Raw genomic sequence first — 20,012 nt, forward strand, 5'->3', positions numbered from 1 at the left:
AAGAGCTTTTTCTGGGCTAAGAATGATCTTTTTCATGCTCCTAACCAACACTTCTGGGCTGCTGAAATGTGTAGATCGAACCTTGAAATAGAGATTTTTTTATTTTAAATTGCAGTTAATGTTGTTGGGTTCTGTGCTCTGATCTTCAGGCTCTCTCTGAGCCTCTTTTTTCCCCTCAGTGTAAAACAGACAGGATACTTACTGCAAAGTGTCCCAGCATCTAGGGCTTTAAAACAGCTGTGTAGCTCCTTGCATTTGGCTTATCTCCCAATTTTGAGCTAGATATAGTGGTCCCAAGCACAGTTGTTTCAAACCTGGTTGTCATCCTTCTTGAGCAGCTGGGTCCAAAAGCATTGCTGACTGCAAACTGGAGCTGACAAATTTTGGATCTGCTTCATTTGTTTAAGCCGATCTGGTCCCAGCTCACCTGATTTTCTTGGACTGAATTGTGGCCAGGCAGACTGCAACAGTGGTTCAGTGTATCTTGCCTGACCGTGAGGCCTGGCTGGAGGGTGTTTGCCTAGCCTGTACCCCAAACCCTGCTATGGGAGTGGTGGTGGAGGGGAATAGGGACAAGATGACATAAACGTTCTTAATGGAATGCATTAACAAATATTTCTGATGAATGTGTGATCCACCTCAACGGACATAATTGTTTCTAAAACCCTGACCTGCTTTTGATGCTGGAATTGGGATTCCACCTTCTCCTGCACAGGGAGGATAATCTTCCTCCCTGATAATCCATGTCTTGTGCTGCGTGTCTCTGCAGGCTTCCCGAGCTAAGCTGTTGAGATGTATTTTGCATGCAATCAGCAGTGCAAGTAACCAACCGGCGCTGGGGGAGGATGAGGGTAGGGTACTCTGGGCTAGAGGTGTCTTTCTTCAGCTTCCTTGCTGCTGACTTCTTTGGCTGTGTTTTTGGCTGTATATTCTGGAAGGGGAGGTCTTCCACATCACTGTTGTGGTGAGTGGCTTATATATGCTTGTTTTGCCAAGTTCTCAGCCCATTTTCAGTAGTGGGCCTGCAAATAAGCTTTTTTTTTTTTAATGTCCGAGATCTGGGATAAATAGTTTTTTTTTGATAGAGCCATCACTGGAAAACAGACGTAATGGTGGGGGACAAGATGGAGTGCCTGGACTGTCTCTGCTGTACATCGGAGCTACTCCAGGTCCTTGGAATGAACATCTCTGCTCAGGAGCATCTGAATGTAAACACGACCGCTCAGCGGTCAGTGTCTGTATCTCCAGACAGTGTCTGGTCCTTGGTGGTGGAGCTCTGGTGACCAAAGTTTCAGGCTGACCAGCAAGGCTGCAGGAAAGCACCAGGTTGCCCTGGGTAGAAACACTGTCCTCTGTGGTAAGAGGATATGGTTGCGTAAGATGCACTGGGCAGCTTCCAGCTCTGCATCTCTGCCAAGGGATCTGAGTTGTCATGTTAGTTTGGGGAGAAACTGCCTCTTTCCTTTGTGAAAGAAAAGGGTTTTACAGGGCACCTGGGGAGCTCTGAGGCCACCAGGGGTTAGAGAAATACTGCTCACTGTGGAGAGCCTTGTGATGTTCCAGTGGGAAGAGGAGAGTGCTTGCTGCGATAAGGCATTTAGTTTTACTGTCAGTCCTTTCCAGAGGTTTAAAACACTTGGGAACACTCATCACCTACTGCCTAAAGGTTTGTTGGCAAGCAACAGAAACTCCTTTCTAGTCGTAGTTTTTTCTGGCAGTTAGGGCCTGTTGTACTGGGAGGAGCAACCTGGCCCGCCTTAGCGAGCAGCTCTGGCTGAGGAGGGGAGGAGGCTGTATAAACAATACTGTAACTCTTCAGGCAGAGAGGAGCTGGTATTGCTGCCCTGGGCTGTGGGGAAGGGAGATGTGGGCCTGAAGCGTGTTTATGTAGCATTTGGGATTAGCTGAGTTGGGGAGCTCTCGTGCTGAGGAGATGGCAGAACTGTAAATCATCAGTGATCTATGTAAGCTGCGGAAGCAGTTAGGGCAGAAGGAAGAGCTTAGAAGTAAAATCCATTATAAAATGTCAAAGTGGGTGATTTCCCTTGCTGGGGGAGGGCGGGGTCTTGTTTCTGGGCAGCAGAGGGAACGCTGCCTATGTGTTGTGGCCATACCTCTGGAAGAGGGATTTACTTCCAGGTCTGCTGCCTGGGTTCTGTCCCATGTCCTGCCCTTCTACTCTCTAGTGTGATTTAGTTTGGATGCTTTTCTCAGATCCCCAGAAAGGAAAGTACTGGACACAGCTGCCAAGCAGGATTTTGCATTGCAGAGCATACTTAAATGCTGGGCCCTGGTTGGATGATTGTATGAGTATGTTTCTATTTTTCTCTGTGCATGTGTGTTTAATCGGAAGAGCATATTCTGTTCTAGTCGAGTGTATGTTATGTTTCTTAGTGTGCCTGTTAGTACAGTAACTTACAACTCACCCTTTTCCCCTGCATATAAAGTGACACTGGTATTGTGTTACAGCTGTAATGTACACAAAGTCTTGTACAACTCTTCATGTAACATTTTTACAGTCATGATGACTGTGAAGGGTTTAAAAAAAGAGTGGATGCAAACTCTGGCACCATTCCTGTGGATACTTAAGCATGTGCTTAATTTTGTGTGAGGTAGTATGAGAGCATGAGTAGATCAGTGCCTCTGTGGCTGATTGCAAATTCAGAGTCTATGTATGATGATTCCTTTCATGCACGTAACTGTATGTGTGTGCATGCCTTATATGTATATCACGCAGTTGTCTTTATCGTGTTGTTTTGGCCAGCTCAGCTGCACTTTGTCCATTAATCCCTATTCTGTGGACACGTTGTTAACCAGTCCTGCGAAGCCTGGAACAGATAGTGTTTCTCTTTCCCTGTTTCCCATCCCCCAAATGAACATTTAACCAGAGAAATTCCATTTTTCTCTTTTACCCCCATCACCATCCCCAAAATGTTGATTTGTTTTCCCCTTTTTTCCCCAGCTAGAGGGTCCCTGACAGAGGCGCCTCCTGATCCAATTAAAATGCTGACCTGACATGTTCAGGAAGGGCAGTTTCATCTTTGAAGTTATAAACAGGTTTATGCAAGGATAAAACTAGGTTATTTATGCCCCAGGACAAGAGAAGCCTGTCTCTGCAGAGTCCTGAGATGTTGGTCATTAACTTTTCCACATCACATAACCAAAAATGCTGTGCCATTTTAGATAATTCTGATAATTCTGAAGTGTTGATTATACTTTCTTCCTCTTTAAAGTCCAGTCCTATTGGATTCAGACATAAGAAAATGCAAGGTTTTTTTTTGAACATGTTAATCCCTGCTCCCAGTATTTAGCTGTTGCAGAGAAAAATGTGATGAAAGGTTGTTTTAATGTATTCTGGGAAGACGGGCAGGGCTGTCTTTGCAGCCCATGAGAGGGACAATCTGGTGAAAGGCATGGTAGCTATCACCTGGTAGTTGTTTGTATGTGGTAGTGGGAGCACCCTCCTTTAGGAGAGGGAATACAGCAGACACCATGTCTCCCTGTGGGCCGCTGCCTAGGGTTTGGCTCACCTGGGGTCACGATAAAACCTGGGCCTAGCACTGGAATCAGCATCCTGTGGGTTTACAGCAGGCACCTCTCTCATCTACGTGTCACTGAGGTCCCTGCAACCAGTGCCAGGGGAAGGACATTTTGGACGTTGGTCTATGGCTCCTGGACTTTGCCCTCCTTGTTTCTTTTCAGTGCTAAAGTCAGACTCATTAAAATATGGTAGCACTACTGGTATTTTCAGTACAAGCAGGATTTGCAAAAAGACCTGTGCAAATCAGGCTATTTTCTGTTTGTCCAGCCCTTAAGTTTATAAGATTACTTTAAAATGCAAGTGGGTACTGGCAGATGCTCTACATATTGCCTGTCTGCCCTTATGCTGGCAGACACCCTGGTCACCTCTATGTGGTCTCTTGGCAGTCAGACATTGTATCTTGATGTGACGAGAGCTGGCTGTTAACAGCTATAAATCTGTTGAGGCTGTAGTGGAAGTCTGTCAGTGCTGTGCAGGTGGCAAGTGGCTTGCTTAACTTCTGGGTGGATGATTGATTTATTTATTTATTTTTCTTAATTTTCCTAACGGCTTGTATTTCTGCAGTGGTAGAGCCTGTTCTGGTCACAGTGGAGCAGCAGAGTTAACAGCATTTATGGGACATTCTTTCCAATTGCTGTGGTCTAAACATATGTACACCAGCATTGAGTTACTTGTGCTTGGAAATAAGCCACAGAGCTATATATAAAATGTTTGAACTGTAGCAGTAATGTTGTTGGTATAAATAGGAGAAAGGGGTAGCACCAGGGCTTCCCTTCCTTAGAGCTGATTCAAGAAGACTTCCCAGTGCTCTGCCTTCAGTGCAAAAGGCTGGGGAAGGTGTCTGAAAGCAGCAACCAAATGCCATACAGCTAGCCTTCAGGGAAGAGCATGAAGGGCAAGATACTTGGGTCTGGAGCGTTGGCTTCCTGCCTGATGGTTGCCTGTCTCTTTGGTCTTCTGGTGGAAGATCTGTCAGAAACCCCACAGAGTTCACTTTGCAGCAACCTGGTCCCCCAAAGCCATGGGGTTTGGTCCGTGACAGTCTGTTGGGTTCTTGTGACTCCAAAACTGCTGCTGAATTGTCTAGAACTCCTTCTGGCAGACATTTCTGTCGTTTAGCTATGAGACAAGTAGTCCAGGTACGTCTGGAGCTTCTAGTTGCCTTGGTCATCATGTTGTGACATGTTGTAGGGAGCAGTATTTTGAAGTGACATCATTGTGTGGCTGTGTTTCACGGGTGCGTTGGGATGCTGCTGTCACCGTTTGAACTGTGTGAAGTGTGCGTAGGACTTCTCCCAGGAAGTGCTTGTAAGCAGAACAACTTCTGCAATTTCTAAATACCTTTCTGGTTTTTTGTAAAAGATTGTTTAGTGCAAGTCTTTCCTTGGTCAGCTGGCTGCTGTAGCAGATTGTGCCAATTTCTGTGGTCCATTCTGTCACTAACAGATTTTTTACCTCACCCAAAAGAAATGTAGGAAGTGACCTCTGTAGAAATAGCAGAAAGTGCTGATAAGCACTGAGCAGCCAGTTTTAGTCTTTACTTGTGACTGGTGTTAATTCCGTCTTTAAGAGCTTTTTTGTCTTTGGCTAATTTGTAAACAGATCCGTCTACAATATTGCTTTATAAGTGCTTTATTGCAGGTATCAACCTGTGATACTCTAAGGATGTAAGAGAGGCAAGGTTTGTGGGTAGAAGTAACGTCTTTCCTTAAACAGACTGACAGCTTACAAGATGAGAGGCAAGACTTTGGACAGGTGGGAACACTTTCAGGGTTCAGTGTTCCATGAACAATTCTCTACAATAATTTCTTTCTTCAATTTTTTTTTTTTTTTTTCAAAGTAAGAACACAACTGATGATTCAGGCTCTGACAGGCAATCAGCTCCATTTCATCCAACACCTCTTCTCTGGTCGGTGATGGGAATTGCAGCCTGGCTTCACGCAGGGCCCAGTTCCTGTGCAGGGGTGAAAGTAAAGCTTGTATCCAGCTGTTTCCCACTACTGAGCTGCCAGTGCAACTCAGCAAGGAGTGGACAGAAACTGCATAGAAGCTTCATAGCTATCTTTTTGCTGGAGGACATGAAATACAGTTTGAGCGGGGTTAGCATAGTGGTTCAGTACAAACGACAGTCAACAGGGATGTACTGACTCTTAAGTGTCGCTTTGCTCTTCAATCTTACTGCTTGCCCTTCAAGTGTTTGCTTCTTATATCCTTTGTTTAAACAGTTGAAGTGTACTTAGGACTGGTAGTTCAGGTATTTCTGAACTACATGTGTCACTCAAAGTCATTTCTTACCAAGACAGATTCTGCTAAATGCTTCTAAGTAGGTGAATGAGTCTAAAACTAGTGACTGGAAAATCATGCTGAAGACTGGAGTTGTTTAATCTGTTTTTCTGTGTTCTGCTTTTTACAGCAGCAGTTTTTGCTAAGAACTAAACATGTAAAAACAGGAGTACTTTGTGAAGTGTTGAAGGAACAGGAGTTGGTTGTGTACCTGGATCTAGGGCTTTTGGGATTTCTAAACAAGGGCAGTAAAGAAGTGGCGGTAGTTGTAATTGTTTGCTTTCCTGAAGTAGCTCGTCAGGAGCTAGGTAGTAACAAAACCAAAAGGGTTTCTAAACCTGTGGATAACATTTGCTTCCTCTAAGTGTGCCTTTACTTTCTCAGTTCTCACATTTTGTAATTCTACCAGTTACCCATGCTCCTGAGCCTAAATGTAGGATAGAGGAGACCGGCTTTTCTGGTGTTACTCCCCCTGTTTCAGGGTTTTAAGTCACTTAGATGGCAGCCTGCTCCCTTTTTCTTTCTGTTAAGTCACCTCTAACAAACTCCTCAAATAAGTCAGCTTATGTTGACTTATTGTATCTCGCATGTACAGACTTTGTTTCCTTCAGGAAAAGAAACTGAAAAGGTGCTTGGGAAAAATCGCAGGAAGAAGTGATTTGAGGGCAAAGTATGTGAAGAAGGAAAGTGGGCTGAATGAATGATCTAATGAGTTTGTTTAGGATTCCTTTGTAGTTGTCTTTATAACCTTTTGTCTCTCTGTGCGGTTTAATGTCTAGTGGTGGTTTCCTCTGTGTGTGTGTAAGGGAGAGAGAATTGATGGTGTTTCTTGCTGCTGACTTGCAGGGGGAGTTTTTCAGGTCTTTGGGGTGCTGGGTCTAGGCCATAAAACTTGCAAGAAATTTTAACTGTTTGGAAAAATCTAAACCAAGTTCTGCATCTGGGATACCTGTGCAAATGATGATTGCCTCTCCTGTAGTGCCAGTTTGCATCTTTGAAGCGGAAGGATGGCCCAGAGGTGCGTACCTGTGTAAGCTTGTGGGAGTTGTCTGTGCTGGTGGCTGAGCAGCGGGTGCAGTGGTGGGGGCACCGTATTACTGGTGAAGAACTTTCCAGCCATACTGGAACAGGAGGAGGTGGCAGCAGGGTTGTGGAGGAGACAAGAGAGATCTGCTTGTGCTGTTCTCTTGAGTTTGTTTTCTCAATCTTTGGCCCGCGTTCCTATGCATCGCGGCTCTTGGAGGACACGGTCTCCTTTCTGGCTGACAGGAGAAATCTTTTGGGTGCTCAATATGTATGTTGACTGACAGATGTGAAGAGCTTCTTAATTCTAGGATGCGCAAAGGGCAGACGATGATGAAGGCTCTTCTGTAAGAAGCTTATTCCTCAGGGCAGAGGGCAGGGAGGAGCGCAGGAAGGGATTGCGAAGAGCTCTGCAGTGAGTGGTGGCTGGGGTTGGGCAGGAAGCTTGGGTGGCTCCTTCTGTATATCCTGATTGGTTTTTTGGGGGTAAAAGAAATCGCTCATGCTTTCCTTTGATTAATTTTTAAGCATTCTTTGAAAATACTGTCCCTAACCCCAAGCAGGAGTAAGATACAGCAATGGTGCAGCATGGTCCGTGCAGCAGATAGTTGCTGGAATTTGGGAGGGAGGTGAGATTATTCCCAGCAATGCTGCTAATTTGTTGCATGACCAGAATCAGTATATTTTACCTCAGTGTTTCTGGTTTTTCACCACCTGGTCCTCTTATATCTGGTTATAGATTGCAAGCTGTGTGAGAATACACGTTGCTACCCACTGCAAGTATAGAAGGCATTCATGTTTGTTGGGACTTCTTGCAAGTACTGTGAAAAAAATACTAACTAGCCCAGACACTGTTTAGGGAAAGACTGAATACTAATCTCTTTACCACCTGCCTCGTTCTGTAGGGATGTTGTCTGTGTGATAAATCCTGTGTACTCGCTCTGTCCTTCCTGTTGTATTTATTTCAATCTTAGCATCTTTTAAATTGCTGATGTTTTTTTAAATGTAATTTAAACACAACCATTTTCTAATTGCCTGAGGATGCAAGTATGTACCTTCCCCCATAGCACCACCGAAGTCTTGGGGAGATGCGAGTGTGGGAGGACAAAGTGTCTAGTTCTGGAGTGTTTCAGGTGTTACAGGCAGCCTTCAGGCTCCAGGAGAAGTGGGCTCTTTGGCCTCCTGTGGAGGGCACAGATACCTGCTCTGTGTAAGGAATCTGGGCATAAAAAGGCGAGGCTTTTACATACAGAAAGTCTCTTTAAATCTTTCCTGGGGACTTTAAATGCACTACTTAGAGGTGTCCCTTCTCCAAAAAAACTGTGTGGTTTCCTTTGTGGCAACAGGGGTAGGTAGGGACGAGATCTAGAGACACAATTTAGAAGTGGCAGTCAACTACTTCTAGGACAGAACTGCTGTGCAAATCAGTGGTGAAGAATAAAAATATATTGATTTGGTGTGGGGTGTTATGCATAAATAAAGAAATCACAGATGAATTATGAGTGTCGCCTCAGGCAGGCTGATCAAGAGGCTTTTCTTTACCCTGCATAGCTCTAGCTTAAGCATTTCTACTCTTGGGCTCAAGGTTGACTACCAAGTTTTCCCCCCAAGCCTTGTCAAACGGGGCAGTGATCCATTTATACCAAAATTAAGCCCCAGCGAGAAGAAATGGAGGGGAAGAAGATTGTAACATGGTGCTTTTCTTGAGATACCAAGATGTGACTTTCCTTCTCTGGCTCCCCTCAGCAGGGTTAACTGTGGGGAAGGCTTTCTGTACCCTCTCTTTTGGTCTATCTTCTCCATGTCCAAGTTTAGTTTGAGTATATACATTGTTTATAGAGTTCAGCAGAAGGTGATTTAGGATGGAGTTCCTTGCCATGGCCATATCAGTATTAGAAATACCGTGTTAGGGCCCCTGTGTTTGACTTCTCCAGAGTCAGGAGTTATGTGGAGCTGCCACAGCTTCCTTGGAGTGGATAGTCATCTCTGACATGAAGCTGTGGACTTTTAACCGTTGGCTGTTTTTATTTAGGAGCGGACTCAGCTCAGGACTGGGGCTGCGGGGAGGGACTTTGGCAGAGCTGCAGAGGGAGCAGCCTTGCCAGCCCATGCCCACATCCCTGTTTGGCTCTTTTCCTTGTTCTTGTCTCTTGCTTCTCGTGAATGTTAAAGCTGGGTGAAACAGAGGGGAAAGAGCCTTTCCTATCTGGGAAGTAATGATTAACAATGATAAACAGTGACCCTTATGCCGAGAGAACCGTTTGTTCCTGCTTGATTTCAAACCCTTATATGAGTAACTGAAATGCTGCCCAAGGGAGCTGTATTTACTTTTTTTTTTTTTACTACTTCTTCTCACTGAAGCACTTTCTTTGCCTATATTCAGGCCCTGTGCATGGATTTGGAGGAGACCAATGAATAACACTACCAGAGAGTCAGAATTTGTTTCCTTTGATCTCCACTGTTGGGACAGATTGATGGAGGAGTGTTGCAAGTCCTCTCCTGTACCTAATCCTCTTACAGATAGTTCTCCATGCAGGGGAAGGTGAATTAGTTCCTTTTTCTACTACAAAGGTGGAATCGCTTGACAAATTGCCTATGTGGGAAGGCAAAAGCACCCCCTGCATAAGGTCTGGTATCTTGCATGCTCTCTTTCCTTATGAAAAAGTAATGCACATTTGCAAATTGGAAAAATGTGTTCCTTGTGAAGATGTGATCCTGCACAATTCCAGGTCCAGACAGCTCAAGAAATGGCTTCTTTGAAGCCTGCTCACAGAGGCTGCATCTCTCTCTTGTGTCCCTTAGGAATCTCCTGCCCATGGAGCTGGTCTAATTGACTCCATGGGCAGATGCTTAGTCTGGAATAAATCAGAACTGACTCTTTATGTGCCAGCAAACCTGTAGCCTGTTTGATGTTGCTTTTTCTTTTTTAAAGTATACATTCATCACACGATCTTCACAAACTTTGCTTACATCAACAAAACAAATTCCCCACACCAAAGTCAAAACAGCATCATCACACCACCGACAAAAGTGGACAATTTGCACATGTTCCACCCCTTGTCCCTTCACCACATTTGTGTCTCTGAAGCTGCGATACTCTAAAGGTTTTGTGAAATTTCATTAAAATCTGACTCTGGGCTGCTTTTATGGTGAGAATGATGGCTGAATGGAAGAAGGAGGAGAAGTTGCTGCTTGCCATGTCTTTAGCCAGAGTTGGTAAGGTTACACGTGCCTTTCTTCATCCCTGTAACATTTTAGAAGAAATTGGACCTTGTTGTGGGGAAGAGAAAGTTGGGGGATAAGGCTAGTGTTAAGTAAAGAAACAGAAGGTAATTATTTAATGATGGCTAGGTCATGCTGCAGAAGCTGGTAAGAAATTAACCCTCTATCTATCCTCTTTTGCAGGCCACATGCACACTTGCAGATGTTTGCTGCTGTCAGTTCTGAGTTCCCTCCCTATGGTTCCTGGTAGAGATGCTTTTAATAGCCTCCCACCCACTTCCCTGGGGCTATGCAATGGTATTGATGGCCTCCCTGTGACTGCCGTACTCCAGGTGCATGGAGAAGAAGGCAGAGTGCAGATTCAGCACGTAGCCCCTGACAGCTGGGGCTGACGGGACAGGAATGCAGTCCTGACAGCTGGAATTGGACTGAAAGCAGGCTGAAAGCACAGTGAGGAGGCCAGGAGGGGAGAGCAGGCAAGAGAGGCTGTGTGGAGAGACCCACAAACACATGCACACTGTGTCCAGGCATGTGTGGAAAGACAGCCTGCAGGGACCCTGGGTTGCTCATGTTCCCTTTCTTCCACCTCCATCCTCATTCTTTCAACTGCCTCGATCATTTTTAATAAACGTGCACGCACACCCATACACAACCATTGTAGTGACACCTGGCAGAGCCATTAGAGTTGGGACTCAGTATTTCCATTAAAACCCACCCCTATCTGATTTTATGCAGGTTTATGAATGTAATGTAATGCTTCCCATAACTCAGTGATTCAAAACCTTTAGACAAGTTGTTTTCTAGCCTTTCCACTCTTGTGCCAAGGCCCGTCAATCATAATCTGTGTTGTAGGAGATCATTCCCTGATGTTCCTAAAGTGATTATCTTGAAATCCAATTGCCCAGAATTGGCAACTGCTTGTTGCAGATGATGATGTTTTGGTCAGGTGTTTGTTGTGTTTGTTTTTTTTTTTTTCTCCAATTGATTAAAATGTGAGGACCTGTTCAGTATTCAGGCATAGCTCTGAATCCTTTCGCCCCATGAATGCTGCTTCAGATTGACCATTGGCTGGAAACACCTTGAAATGTTGCAACAAGTTGGTGGATTGCATGAAACAGTTGGATGGTCTTGGAGTAGTTCCTAGAGGGTCAGTTAGGCAATTGGTATGAGTCTGCAACAGTGGCAGTGTGCAAGGCTTGTGAAACATACTGCAAGAGTCACGGAGGCTGCTCTGTCAAGGCAGAGGTGGCCTGAATTGGTCGTGTGTTAGAGCTCACCTTACTACTGTTGCTTTTGCAGGTGGAATATTTTCGGTCTCCAGGCTTGTCAAGACAGTACTCTTTGCTTGCACTGGATGCTGAGGGACAGAATATCAGGTTGGAGAGGAGGGATAGAAAAGCTTCTTGAAGAAAATTTTAAAAATTATGTAAAAAAATCTTTTTGAAGTGCATATCCTATGTTTTGCACCTACAAAACCAGGGGGAGGCATTAGGTAGGTGAGGAGCAGAAACTGACTGTGAAACTGGGACTGGGTGGTTGTGTCGTTTGTGTGCTCTTGTAAGTCAAACATCCCCTGCAGTTAATTCCATCCACCCGTCTTCAGCCTTCCTCTTGGCAGACCAACAACAAAAGCCCCAACTCCCCAAAAAACAAACAGGCAGAGGAACCTGGGCCAAAGCCAGACCTTTGCATGTCAAGCTCAAGTGCAAAATTAATATTTCACAGCTGTGCCATAAAGCCTTGAAATGAAAGCTTTGCAGTAGAAATGCTGACAGCCCCTTTAGTAGAATATTATACTGTAATTAGTGTTGTGTGTTTAATGTGCCAAAAGCAGCACAGCAGAGCTAAATGTAAAACTTCAAGCCTTTATTTTTCTGCAGCAGTAACAGGATATCAGACAGCATGTTCAGACGGTGGATTAGAGCCTACAACGTGCGCACTGATCCCTGGAGGTTAAACGTGCTTTTTTGCAATGGGGCTCAGGGGTGGCAGGAGAGATGTACAAACAGGGCCAGCTGTGAGATTTGGTGCTCTATCAAATTTCACTTATGTAAGAAACAGCTATTTTTTAAATGCTGACACTGACAATGTACAGCTACCATGCATTTTCATGTATTGGATGCCAGAGTACATTGATATGACTTTGCTGTGTTGCAGCACGGAAAACACGTTGGAGTGTGTGCAGCGGTGCTGAAAACGCTGGGAGCAAAATGTAGGGAGATGGATGTGAAAAGTATGGTGCTGTTGTGAGACTTGGCCTGATTTTGTAGCTCCCTGTATCAGCGTACTTCCAGGACTGAGGAGTCCTGGGGTCTCAAGTTGAGCCCTAAAAGCTGCTCCTCAGACAAGATGGTAACTGATTACTTGACGTGCTAGGGGAGGCTTCCCAAAGGAACCTTCATGGGTTTCTGTGTCCACCACTTTCTCAGGAACGTGTGCCTTTGCATGTACATTACTAATATGCCCACATTCAGGCAGGAGAGGGATGAGGCCATATACATTGTGCAGTGGATGATATGTGAACTCTGATGGATGTTGTCGTTTCATGCTGACTTGATGCTGCTAGTTAATTAAATGGATTCAAACGTTAACTGTGTTATACACAGGCCCATGGGAAGGCTTTTAAAATAGAACTTGTCTGCATGTGGACATTTATTGAAGTAGCCATTCTGGAGTGGAATGGAATAATTGTGCTGCAATTGTGCTCCCTCTGAGGATGCTCCTGTTCATGAATAAGCACTCATAAAAGCATGGAGAGGAAGGAGGAAGTAGAAATCAAACTGTTGATTCAAGAATAGGATTTCCCTTTCCATAGGGGAGCAGAGAGGAGAAAATGGGGGATGAGTTTCCAAGTGCAAAGCAGCAGGAGTTCTTATCCGTGACTTTGTTGAGCAGGGCAACCTCTTCACTGCTGTCTGTAAATGATCTTAGATGTCAGAAAGGTAGATCGAGCGTAAGGTGTAAATGGGCAAAAAAGAACAGAGAACAGAAGACTATATTATTCCACTCTGTAAACACTTGCTGTGACCACATGTTGAAAGCTATGTGTAGTCTTGGTGTCTCTTTCATCTTAGGAAGCATATAGCGGACCTGGAAGGTGGTTCACAGAAGAACGTCAGAGCTGATCAAAGATATGAAATGGCTTTCAGGAGAGCCATAAACTGAGTAAATGAAGACTCTGGTTCGTGGAACACAGGTGACTCGGGGGTGATAGCGTAGCTCCTTGCAAAATCATGAGCCACCTAAAGATGGTAGGTGAGGAATGACTATTCACTCTGTCTTCCTGTACAAGAACTAAGGCACATCAAATGAAATGAATACAAGTCAGGTTTAAAACAAGCAATGATATATGGTTGTTCTTGCAACATGTACCAGACTGGTAGAATTCCTTGCCAAAAGATGCTGTGAATGCCAGGCTTTTAAAGAAATAGTGGATAAGCTCATGGTAGAGAACTCTACCGAAATAGGTTAAAAACTGAGAATATCTATTTTGAGACTGGGAGATTGACAGGAGGTGAGAAAGAATCAAATTTGCTTTCCCTGCTCTTAAACTTTATCCATAGATTTGTTTATGATACTGTTTTTCTGACTTTTCTCCTTCACTTACGGCTGCAAATGGAAACAAGAACCAGGGCTGTCTGATCCAGACTTCATGAGATTGCCCATCTTGGAACAGACACGTCTGCTTCCTGGACATGTTTTTCCTAGGCTGTACGCTCCTGCCTAACGCCATAGGACATATGGGCAGCCTTGTACAGTAACACCAGTTTTCAGTCCTTGGTGGTCTTTTTGAGCACTGAAGAGTTGCATGTGTCCTCTCAAATGCTTTCCCTTTTTTTCCATGCTTAAATAAATTGTGTTTATAGAGAATGATGAGTTTTTGGGCCCAGAAGAGAATGTGGATAGTATTAGAAGGTGATGCGATGGCATCGGAAAACTCCTCAATTTCTTGAGTATATGAGTATGGGGAAGAAGGGCTGAAATACCACTTAACTCCTGCTTAGTCTTTTGCTGGTCTGGGCAGGGCTTTTCCTTTCTTGCATTAAGGTGAAGCCAGACTGCAGGAGTCTGATGGTGGGCAAGCAGGTATAGGCACAGGAGCTCCTACCCAGCACCAGTGGCTCAGTGCAGCTGGAGGGAGAGCGCCTGTGAGCTCAGGCAGGCAGGACTGTCATTGTGACTAGGTTGTCTCCTTTGGCACCCATTTTGGTGGAAATTACTACTGCACTGTGTGTGTTTACTATTGCTTTCTAACAGTGTGCTGCCTGGATGGGCAGGGCGCAGTGTTTGCTTCCCGTACACCTCCTGTGTGGCTTTGCAGTGTAGACATCCCCAAGGGATGCAAACGATGGGAAGGAGGAGAGTGTTTGCAGGGGGCTGAAGTTGGGCTGATCCTTCAAGGATTTCTTTTAGCATGTGGAAACAATTGCTTGTGGTAACTTCCTCAAAACAACAGAAAGAGCTTGCACAAGTACGAACCTCACTCTGTGAGAGCTGGGAGCAGCTGGTCATGCATCTTGTTTTCTGAAAAGACAAATGAGGCTGGCCAGGGCTTTTAGACCAGGCTTTCTGAAAGGAGTATCTGCACTTCAGTAGTAAGGCAGAGGTTGCATGGCTTCGTCACGCAAGCGTGGGCTTTCCCCTCTGTGCTTCCTGGCTGCATGGGACCGTGCCTGAGGGAAGCAAGGGCTGCTTTCAGACATGCCCTTTGACTTCCAGGTGGGATTGGGCTGCAGCAAGACCCTTCTCCCTGGGAAGTCTTGGCTGCCATGAATACCTGTTGGTACCTCGAGTCCTGCAATTCAGAACTCTGCTGGTCTGGTCCTACCAGGTGTGGGAACTATCTAGTGATCTGTTGTGGAAGGAGCAAGGTGAGTGAGTTGCTTAGGCACTGAAGTTTCTTTACGTATTTGTGCAACTCCGAGCAGCCAAGCTTAGATTTAAGCCTGTAAAATGGGTGAATATCAGGTTTTGCAAGACAGGTGTTATCTGCACAGCTGATTCTGGTTTTGGTGCCTAAGAGTTGTGTATTGAGCCTCCAGTCTTGAAAAAAGTTGACCTTAAAGGATTGGAGATGAGGTGGTTACAGGTAGCATAGTGGTAATGCAAAGCGAGCTGCAGAAGCATGTTGGTGTGTGGATCAATTTGATAACACTTGCAAATTGTGTAGAGAACCTTGACTGAAAATGCCAAATACTATTAATAGAAGCCTCGAGATGAAGTAACAAATGTGGATAGCTGGCCTTCTTCTGCACCTCTAATTTAGGCACACAAAATGACAGGTTTAATCTTGCAGTTGTTTCCAGGCTTGGATGAGGGTGGTGAGGTGGCCCATTGATTGCCTGAGAAGGCCTGAGCAAGTAGTGACATGTCTGATGACTGTGGGAAGCAAAATGGACCAACATGGGAGCTGCTGTTAATGAACACAGTATCTCAGATCTGCAGGGGGACTGTCCAGGTCCTGTGGTTAGCTCAGATTAGACTTGGAAAAGTCTGTCAGGGAATTTATTTCTGTCTGGGATGTGCTGAAGTACCGCCTGGGAGACTTGTATGAATGGCAGTGGTTATGGCTGTGTAGGACTGGGAGACTGCGCTTGCCACATAGAATCATTAAGGTTGGAGAAGACCTCTAAGATCACCAAGTCTAACCGAAGGAAAGAACCAACTTCCACATGAGGAAGTGGGTTCCTACCTTGTTGTAAGTCATAACTTCAGAGGTGGGATAATGGCAGACCTGTATGGGCAAATTTGCCCGTTGCTGACAAATCTTAATTCCAAATTAGGAAGTTAAAGTTGGTGTACTCCTGCCCTAATTAATTATATTAATAATATATTTGTTTTAGCTGGCAAGTTGAGAGGAATTCAATTTATACTGCATTGTTGCCTATTGTTTTTTTCTCTCTGAAATGTTTCTATTCTTCTGTCAGGTTTTGTGACAAGTGACTCACCTAGTCTGGAGGTTCGTCGTGGGGATAAAGCTGTAGTGTACTGTGGGCAGAGTGGTGGGAGTGGAGCTTCAAGTGTCATAAGACCAAATTTTAAATTTGTAGGTACTCCTTTTCAAAGCAAGTTGTTTTTAATACTCAAGGATTATCATGGGGAGGCGTTGTAAGACATCCATTGCATAGGTTCATGGGGTTGCCTTTCAGATTCTTTACATTAGGAAGGTTTTAAAGCTAAGACTAGGAGCAGAAGAGGGGGAGTCTTTTTCAGAAAGTTAGTTATGAGTCTCTGGACACAGGTGTTTGCTTATATGGCACCAGGTGTATCAATACCAGTGTTATGGCCTTGATAGTTGGTATCTTTTTCTAATGGAACAGGTGATCTGTTGGAGGCTAGATGATGCTTGCTGGCAGTAGAATAACTGGACCCAAAGACTGAGCTACTCGTTTTGTGTCAAGCTGTGTGCTGACCGTAGGAGAAAGGTGGACTTTCCACCTCCTAGCATTGCCACAAATAGTCTATTTGCAGAGCATCATGGGACCTCCATGGACGGTAGAGTGAGAGAGGAAGCTGGAGCAAGTGTGATATTTTGCTGTTGGTGGGGTGAGAGTGCCAAGATAAATCAGTTAGTGCCCTTTTTTTGGTTTCTCCCCCTCTTAAAGAGCAGGAGGGGACAGATTTTTCCATACCACCAAGTACTGTGTGGGTTTTGGAGGTACAGCTGGATTGATATAGTTGCCAGTGAAAGGAGACAGTTTTTCATTTACCTGGCTTTGAGCTCCCTGTGGCTTCCCCCAGCTGGCAAACAGAAAACAGAAACTCCAACATAGTTTTCTGATGGTTTGGCCTGCTGGGCAGGCAGTTGCCATGCCAGTGCTGGTGCAAGGGAAACAACGGGGGGTGTCACTGGGATGAGGGGGGAAGGAACTGTCCGTTCCAGAGCAGGCAGCTGTAAGATCATACATTATGATCTTACAGTGTGCAGTATGCTGCGGCATAAGACTGCACACTGAGAGGCTCAATACACATACTGGCAGAGCAAAAATGTACCTGTTGATGAGAGTAGGTTGCTGAATTGCTGCTGAATAGCTGCATAGCCAAGGTCAAGTAGTGCCTTTTAGGATAGTTGCAATTACAGCCAGCCTGAGCTAAAGCCTGTGCTGAACAGCGTAAGCACAGCATTGCTAAACTGATGTTTGCTGACAGCATCAAGTAATTGTTGCCTTATCTAGTTGGAGCACTTGAATGGCACGTGCCTCTTCCACTTCCTCCTGTGCTGACAAGAATATGGTTTCTATAGGAATTTAAACATCTCTTAGTTTGATGGGTTGGGAACTGCTGATATGAGCTGGAACCTCAGCAGTAGAAGCATTGGGTGGTTCTTTCTGTGCATTTTTGGGACTGCTTTAAAAATAAATGTGTTTTGAAGTATTGTTAACAAGCCTGGAAGAGTAGATGTCCTCCTAGCCTCCCTCACTCCTTTCTCCCCCATGACATTTTTGTTCCTACATTAGGCTGGAACAAAACTATTTCCTTTTTTCACTGGTGGATTTGTAAATGGATTTTTAATTGTATGTTCTTATACTAAACAAAAATCTAGTGGAGTTCTGTAATAGCCATGTTTCCAGGGATACTCATTTTGCAAGGGAAGGGGACAATTTAGTGTTCTCTCATACTGTCTCAGAGTATCTGGGGTATGTTATTACTAAACAGTAAAATAAGACCAAATTGTTCCAGAGACTGGGATATGAGATCTTCCACTTTCCATGTCACTGGTTTGAAGGCAGGCCAAATTTGAACTAGCTAAAGCACGGACAGCAAACTTGAGGTGGTGGCACCTCAGCCCTGCTTTACCTGTTGAAGCAAGGTGGTTCTCTGGGGAGGGGTTACTTCTGTCACCATCTCTAGTAACCTGGGCTGTGAGCTCAGTGAGACCTTGTTTCTTCACCCTACAGCCAAACTCCTCGTGTCTGGTAAGCTGTGCAGTCAGGGTGGCGTGGGGAACCTGCCTTTTGTGCACCATGTTGGTATAAATACAAGACGTTTGTCTTCAGGGCAGCTATTAAAGATAGTAGTAATTATTACAATAGTAACTTCTTATGCTGAGTCCATGCCCTTAAGGCCTTAGCCAAATATAACTTAGATGATGATAATTAAAAACAGAAGACTGTGACCCAGTAAAATCCATGAGTTTGGCAGGGACAGCAATGCTGAGGAGGAATGTATGCATCAAATATATAATAAATAAAATCAAGCTGTGCAAATGTAAAGGAAAGAGAATAATTTTGTGTGAGTCAAAACAGCTCCAGGGCTGATAACTGGTTTGTGCTTAGAGGTTGAGTCCTTTCATGCTACAGACCAGATCTTGTGCAGTGTAATCCCACTGCAACCTTTTGCTTTGGAGTAATTGCTAAATTCTGATACCTTCTCTGACAGGGAGTGCTCCCCAAAATATTGTGTCTATCTGTCCCCCTCCTTTCCCCTTTTGTTTTTGCTTTTCCTAGCTTCTTGCCACAGAGGCCTGGCTATAAATCTTTGTATCATCCAAGTAGCTTTTCCCAGTTGCATTTCTTTTCTTTTCCTAAAAATAGTTGAGATCTTTGCTCAGGGGGGAAAGCAAGTGTTTTGGATTACTGTCTCTTGCATGGGTCATTGGTATTCAGGCTTGTGAACCCAGTCATGTAAGTTGTTCTGCCTCTTGAGATTCCTGGAGAGGGATGCCCTGGTCTACTTGACGTGATTTCCACTTCAAGCACTGTGGGAAAAATTGACTATTCAGTTCCTAGGATGGGGCTGGGACCAGGCATACCACTGGGTGGAGGAGGTAAAGAGACCAGGATAACCTGGAAACAATTATTGGGAAAGAGCTCTGGAGGAAGTGGTTTGCTGCTCTTGCTGGGAGAATGGGAATCATTGGGCAGAGAATGTGCATCCCAGCCTCTCACCAGAACTATCTACTGCTTGCAATCCTCTGCTTTGCAGTGCTCTGGCATAGACAAAGTAATCAGTGGATCGATAACCTCCCTCACTGTACCTCAGCAGCATTTTATTGTGCCTGTGTTGAAAACTGAGTAAGGTTGCTTCAGGTCCTGGGTGCTTGTCAGTGAATTTTTAGGAGCTGTGATTCTTCTTGCTGCCAGTGTGAACCAGACTATCAGCATCTGTGTGTGGGTCCATTTGAACTCCACTCATATTTCATAACACTTCTTATTTTCTTTTTCATATGCACTAGGTGACTTTGGAGAAGGTGTTGGGGATAACTGTGTCGGGAGGCAGAGGATTAGCCTGTGACCCCAGAACCGGCCTCGTTGCATATCCAGCAGGGTAAGTCACTAACCACATTCTTCAAAGCTCAGATAAATCAGGACTGATGCATAAACATAAAGATTCAGGGTGCACTATAGTCTCCTATAAGGAGGCTATTTTACCTTTATTTAGTCTTTTGACACAGGAGAATGGTGAGACTTAATATTGTTAGTGTAATTGGCAACGGAGAGGTCTTGCATTTTAGCTGTCAAGTTTTAACAGGATCCCTTTTAATAGAATGCCTCTCCCTTTCTTTCTCTAAGCTGGGTGTTAAATTGTGGGCTTTTGAGCTGTGCTCTGGTGTGGTGAGCTTGCACAAAACTGCATGCAATGCTCAAGCTGGTGAGTACCTAATGGTGCAGGTGATGCTTTCAATGAATTGACAAAAGCCTTCTTGTATATGCCCTGCAACTTATGACTTACCATGTTCCTCATCCAAACACGGAGAAAGATTTCAGGCTGACAGTCCCTTGCATGTGCGTTCTCTGGAGTGCAACACATCTATTAACAGTGGTCTCAGATCAAATAGAGATATCCAGAAGGAGACTTTGACGGGCAGCAAAAGAGCTACTTAGAGGGAGATAGCTGAAGGCTGGAGAGGTGGCTTTGTGAGTTGCAAATTTGGCAAAATCATAGACATCTGGGGCCAGATCCTGGTCTTGCTGAAGGTAGAGCTCGCCCAAAGGGCATGTGT

General features: G+C 44.7%; 1 protein-coding gene across 3 annotated transcripts in view; it reads left to right on the forward strand.

Annotated features, from left to right (window-relative positions):
* MAPKBP1 (mitogen-activated protein kinase binding protein 1) overlaps positions 1 to 20,012 on the forward strand; it is a 97,813-nt gene that overhangs the window by 9,770 nt on the left and 68,031 nt on the right. For all 3 annotated transcript variants that reach the window (XM_075105628.1, XM_075105630.1, XM_075105629.1), the window contains exon 3: positions 19,245 to 19,336. In XM_075105628.1, coding sequence (XP_074961729.1) covers positions 19,245 to 19,336 — 92 coding nt within the window. The remainder of the gene's footprint in view (positions 1 to 19,244; positions 19,337 to 20,012) is intronic.

The sequence above is a fragment of the Phalacrocorax aristotelis genome, chromosome 10, assembly GCF_949628215.1.
Source record: "Phalacrocorax aristotelis chromosome 10, bGulAri2.1, whole genome shotgun sequence".
Taxonomy (NCBI): Eukaryota; Metazoa; Chordata; class Aves; order Suliformes; family Phalacrocoracidae; genus Phalacrocorax; species Phalacrocorax aristotelis.